Here is a 5853-nt window from a genome sequence, read left to right as displayed (position 1 = left end):
AGTAAAGTTTGACTCACATATTGTAGCAGTGGTCTGCACTAAAGATTTCTTTCCCTCTGATTCCCCTCTACTGCTTGCCACCCTCCCTCTTCAGTGTGAGCCATGTTGTTGTGTATTTCATCTGTAAGTAGCTCCTGTTACTGCCTAACTACTGCAGATCAATGTTTACCTGGAAGCTAAAGGTTATGAAATAAAGATTTTACAGAATATCGTACCATTAAGTCTTATGTTTCAATACACCCTCTAATGGTAGATCTGAGGAACTGCATCAATAAGATGTATCAATGCCCACTTCCAAGAAAGCATTTGGATGTTGGTGTATTCATCTGTCAAACAGGAAAACTGGACCACCTGCAGAGAAAGTGATGTCTTGCTAAAAGTAGTGTCCATTTGAAAATGATTATAGACAATATGTCATGTCGAGTTCAATGCAGTAATCACTGTACACGTTAGCAATGCTATCGATATCATTATTAAGTTCCCATTCTCAATTTACACCCAGCTGGATGTCCATAGCCATGCAATCATTAATGTTCATCAATAATGCTACATCAAAAATCTATTAGGTGCAACTGACTTCAAGACAATTGGCCTATAAGGGCATTTGTCCAAATATTCATTTCTTAGTGGAATTCAGCATCATTAATGCTCCAAAAACAGTGTCAGATCCATACAAAACATTAACAGTTGCCCATTTCAACTAGATTCCCTTCAAAACATTGGTTCCTCCACTTAAAGTGTAAATGAAAACACCGAGACGTGAGGCTTGATTACCAACAGCTTTTATTGAAAACAAGAAAGTGCTGCTCAGGCTATGCTGCCGGCGTTGGAGGCAATCCTGGGCCAAAGGTCAGCGCACTCTTTGGCCACTGGGCCTGTGATGGCTGAACCTGCAGATGCAAACAAGAAAAGCAGTTATTTTAGTTCCAACACTGCATGATTCACTGAAAAATGTGTGAAAAGAAGGACAACAGACCGCTGCACTTGAAGTTATTACCACATTACAACATTAATGGCAAGGAAATGTACCATGGTGACTTGATGATCACTGTACTAATTAATAACATACATGACAAAATATACACAGTATTCAAAGACTCATACGCATGTTGACTTTAACAGGTTAAAGCTGTCTCATCACTGATTGAGATCAGTCAGCCACAGTGTCGCTGCCATCTCACCCACAGTGATGAGGTCAATATTCCCTTCTACGACAACTCACCCAGCCACTGAGCAGACAAAGCAAGTGCTTTTGGAAGGGGAAATATCTTCCCGTTTAGCTACCACCTGAGCAGCACAATGACAAAACACTGAGGTTTGTTACTACAGTGATGCCTGGCTAATGAAATAAATGCTGATGCTGCGTTAGAAAACAAACCTCTGGATAAACAGAAACATCTAAAATGGCTCAAGACAAACATCTACCAAGCTGTTCTCAATGGTGAGCAGGTCAGTACACACACCAATACAAAAGCTAAATTAATACATCAAATCTATTTCCTGTATAAATGAGTGCTGTCAAGGCTGCCGTCTGCTGTCCAGTGAGCATGACAAACCCACCTTTCATTTCTCCTTTGTTGTTTACTATGACACCTGCATTGTCTTCAAAGTAGAGAAAAACACCATCTTTTCGCCGATACGACTTCCGCTGCCGTATCACCACCGCAGGATGCACTGTGGACAGACAGAACGTGGTTAATCAAGCTGAAAAAGCCACAAAACGCACACCTGTATATATTTTAACTTGGGTGGAAAACGGAAACACGGCAACAGCGACTGGCCAGAGAAACAATCAATTCACTGAAATCTAACTAAGATTAAGTCTTCCTCACACTCAGCTCAAAGTCAAAACCAATGCTGACACCCACTAAATCGTTTTAGATACAGACACCTGGAAAACACTGCTGCATTTCATTAGAACTTGTGTAAACAGATTACTCAACAGTCTGCCCTGTCCAAGTGTCTGCAGTCACTGAAGTTTACCAAAAATGATCTAAACTTCAATGCAGAGACGTGCAGTTTCCAATGCAAAAGCACCCAATACCATAGTCCTCCAAGAGCACCTAAGCACAAACTAACACCTCAGTGCAGAGCTGAGTAATATGATTTCATAGACTGCGCAATGGGAGAATGTGTCCACCGGTAGAGATTTGGTCAGACATTTTCCATCATGGGAGCTACACCTCAGTGTCTCTCCTATATATTTGGGGAAGGATATGTAGTAAATCAGGGCTGGACTCTGCCATGTTCTCGTAAATGGTCCTGTGATGTGACAGAGTCGACTGACTTGTTACTAAAAGGGGCGTGACTTCAGTAACGCTACAGTAACCTGCACAGACCAGTTGTTTCAACTCTCAAAAAGTCAGCATCAACATGTTGACTTCCTAGCCTACATGATCACACAGTTGACAATTGACTACATTACGGAAAACACTGAAAATGGCTCAAGACAAGTATCTTCAAAGCTGCTTTCAATCATGAGCTGGATGTCAGTTCACACAATACAAAAGCTAAACTAATACATCACAGCTATTATTTCCCTAATGTCAAGACACAGCTGTAAAGTGAGAATGACAGACTTGACACTCACCCTTCTTCCTGAGCTCTGGTTTGCCTTTCTTGACTGTGGCCATGACCATGTCACCCACTCCTGCAGCTGGCAGACGGTTCAGACGTCCCTTGATGCCCTTCACAGAGATGATGTACAGGTTCTTGGCACCTGAAGGAACACACCAGCATGAGAAAGGGGACAGCATGGGAGAAGGGGAGGGACACGACGGTACATGACACTGGGATAAGAGCTTCTAAAGAGCATTCTGATTTTCATACTTCTGTTTTAAAATGATACAGGTGACAGCACTTTATCAGTTTGTCTCATCACTGATTGAGATCAGTCAGCCACAGTGTCGCTGCCATCTCACCCACAGTGATGAGGTCAATATTCCCTTCTACGACAACTCACCCAGCCACTGAGCAGACAAAGCAAGTGCTTTTTGAAGGGGAAATATCTTCCCGTTAAACTACCACCTGAGCAGCACAATGACAAAACACTGAGGTTCGTTACTACAGTGATGCCTGGCTAATGAAAGAAATGCTGATGCTGCTTTGGAAAACAAACCTCTGGATAAACAGTCACAGTACATGATCATGCAGTTTATCACCCCTGAGGACAAATAACAGAAACATCTAAAATGGCTCAAGACAAACATCTTCCAAGCTGCTCTTAATGGTGAGCAGGTCAGCACACACACCAATACAAAAGCTAAATTAATACATCAAATCTATTTCCTGTATAAATGACATAAATTACAGTGTGCCAGTCAAAATCATCAATATGAAGTCAGTATGAAATGTTTTGAACCATTACAACTGGTGGCTAAATTTAACGGTTGACAGAGCTTGTCTAACCACAACATACAACACAATCAGCTTTATCTGCAGCCAAATCATTCATTCGAGCCATCTGATCAACACTGGTAGTTTAGTAACAGATGAAATCAAAGTATATTTGTTTTGTCACAGTATATTGCTGAATTTAAAAAAGTTTTGTAAAATTTCCACACTTCCTGACCTCTCCAGGAACCGATTTTATGAGACAGATGCATTTTAGACTTTCAGATTTTTGCCTGCCAGTAAATCTAAAAGCTCAGTCATCAATTTAATTAGCTGCCAGATTATGTACTGGCCAGGAGAAGTAACTTCACTGGCACCGGATGGCTCCAGCTACATCTTTAACATACAGATATCAAGAAAGAAAATATGTGTACTTTCCCAATATGTTACATTATTTAAACTTCCACTATCAGGAAACCACCAATCATTGCTAACATAATCCACGAGCAACATGCAACTTTTCCTGCCCAATTCAGTGGAGTGTATTTAACAATAACAGACATCCCCACAAATTTGTGCAGGAAGGTTAACATCTGTGTAAGCATTTTCCATGTTCATGTTCAGTTCATATCACCTCCACAAAACCCAATCTGAGCCCTGACAATGCAGTAGGTGAGTTGAGACATACCTGTGTTGTCAGCGCAGTTGATGACCGCTCCCACTGGGAGACCCAGCGAGATGCGGAACTTGGCTCCAGATGAACCTCCACGTCCTGTAAGAAGACAGGAACACACAATTAAAACATTTGGTTTCACTGTGGTTCTTCCATGAGGAACTCTTTGTAGTGGGAGAAATGGAGATACTTCTAACTTACAAGTTTAAGACCCATCGTCTCTGTATTTTACATCCAGTTTGAGCTGTTATATGATCAAACACCACTTGACAAAAGCCCAAACAGCCCAGGGAGACCCTCACATGTAGCCACTTCAACACATATGTACCAGTCAATGCACTGTCAAACAATACTCACTGGTTGAAATTTTAAACATAACATTACTGTACTGTCAAAGCTCACATATCTCAAACATCAACTTTTAATGAGCTTGGAAAAATCATGTGTTTCTCAGCCCATTAAGGCACTGAACTTCAAAATCACCAAATTTAGCGTACAGTTATAGAGGTAGCTAGTTTCTGTAGAGCCATCTTTCACAATGCACTACTACTTACATTTTAGGTTAAAACAGCTTGCCAGATTATAAAAACTGAGGGTGTTTGCAAACACAAACTCTTAGTTGTCTATGCTGAAAAAGTGAGTTGACAAAAATATGCTGGCGTTCCTCTAAGTAAGACAATTTTACTACAATTGTAATCAAAATACACACTGCTGGCTTACATGATCACGAAACTGAAGAGCTGAGTGAAAAACTTTTGGTAAACCTTTTAGTAAGTGACCCCAGAATGAGCTGCTTCACGAGCACACGTTGCCATTTTCACACATGGCAACGAAGACTTATCTGAACACTTCTCAGTCTAAGGACAATTTCTGGCTGTGGGGTAACGTCATATAATGTACGTATTATCTGAAAGCTTCAGTTACTTTACACCTCACAATTTGTTCAAAACCCGTCTGACGCCGTGTACACACGAATGAAATGATAAATATCACGATAACCACCAATCACACCAACCTCGGTACCGGCTCTACCTAGCTTTCTCAAGTAGCTTTAGCTAATCCAGACCAATTTCACCACGCTGACACAAATTTAGGCAAGGAACCAAACGTTTGAGTAAATTACATTGTACAACATTACACATATCACGACCTAACCGGTCAGAAATTTTCAGCGATCAGCAAATTCAGCTTTTCGGCCTCTGGTTTTATTTGCTGCAAGTCTACATGACGCCGACAGCGAAACATGGCTTCCGCCAGCCAGCCAGCGAAAAAGCTACCGCTCTTAAATTGTAAACTGTTCCTATACATATCAAAATAATCACGCAGATATATTATCTTCCACGATATATCACACACAAGCAACATTTAAAGATGTTCCAGGGCAGAAAAAACAGCAGATGAATGTGGATTTGTGAAGGTGGATTTCATACCTCTCTTAGACATGGCTGCAATAGGGAAAGAGGAAGGCGAAGAAAGGAATTGTGGGATATAAAGTTCAACAGAACTTCATCCGGGTCATGGCGCGGAGCAATGCTGCGTTCAGGAGCTGTCAGAACAATCCAAACACGGAGTTAACCGCTATATTTTTTTTTTATTGTTTTAGGCAGAATTTTTATGTAAACGTATTATGACATCCATTGCTAACGGTCTTAAATTCCGTCATCTCAAAAAAACTCTAAAAAAATTGGTAGAAATTTAACGTTTTTATGGAAAGACATCACCCTGGTCACTGTTGTTGCTGATAGCATATATTTCTAAATACAGCTGAGAAAGAATCAAAGAAATTACTTTATTGTGAACTGTTGAAAGTGACCTGTTCAAAGCACTGAAAAAATATGTGCAGGTAA

The 5853-nt window shown here is 40.7% G+C and overlaps 1 protein-coding gene across 1 annotated transcript; it reads right to left on the bottom strand.

Annotated features, from left to right (window-relative positions):
• Positions 1-766: 766 nt before the first annotated feature.
• On the bottom strand, positions 767-5499 carry rpl23 (ribosomal protein L23). Its single transcript, XM_076753580.1, has 5 exons — positions 5437-5499; positions 4022-4105; positions 2591-2719; positions 1561-1674; positions 767-890 (listed from the first exon to the last, which is right to left on the bottom strand). Exons 1-5 carry the CDS (start codon positions 5447-5449, stop codon positions 808-810), a joined length of 423 nt encoding a protein of 140 aa, XP_076609695.1. The 5' UTR covers positions 5450-5499; the 3' UTR covers positions 767-807.
• Positions 5500-5853: the final 354 nt, after the last annotated feature.

Source organism: Chaetodon auriga, chromosome 16 (assembly GCF_051107435.1).
Source record: "Chaetodon auriga isolate fChaAug3 chromosome 16, fChaAug3.hap1, whole genome shotgun sequence".
NCBI lineage: Eukaryota > Metazoa > Chordata > Actinopteri > Chaetodontiformes > Chaetodontidae > Chaetodon > Chaetodon auriga.
This window is presented reverse-complemented; position numbering and strand designations above follow the sequence as displayed.

Coding starts and splice junctions, on each gene's coding strand:
- rpl23 (XM_076753580.1), bottom strand. Junction 1,675..2,590: donor ACCAGAGCTCAGGAAGAAGG/GTGAGTGTCAAG, acceptor GTCTGTCCACAG/TGCATCCTGCGGTGGTGATA. Junction 891..1,560: donor CAACAAAGGAGAAATGAAAG/GTGGGTTTGTCA, acceptor TTGCATCTGCAG/GTTCAGCCATCACAGGCCCA.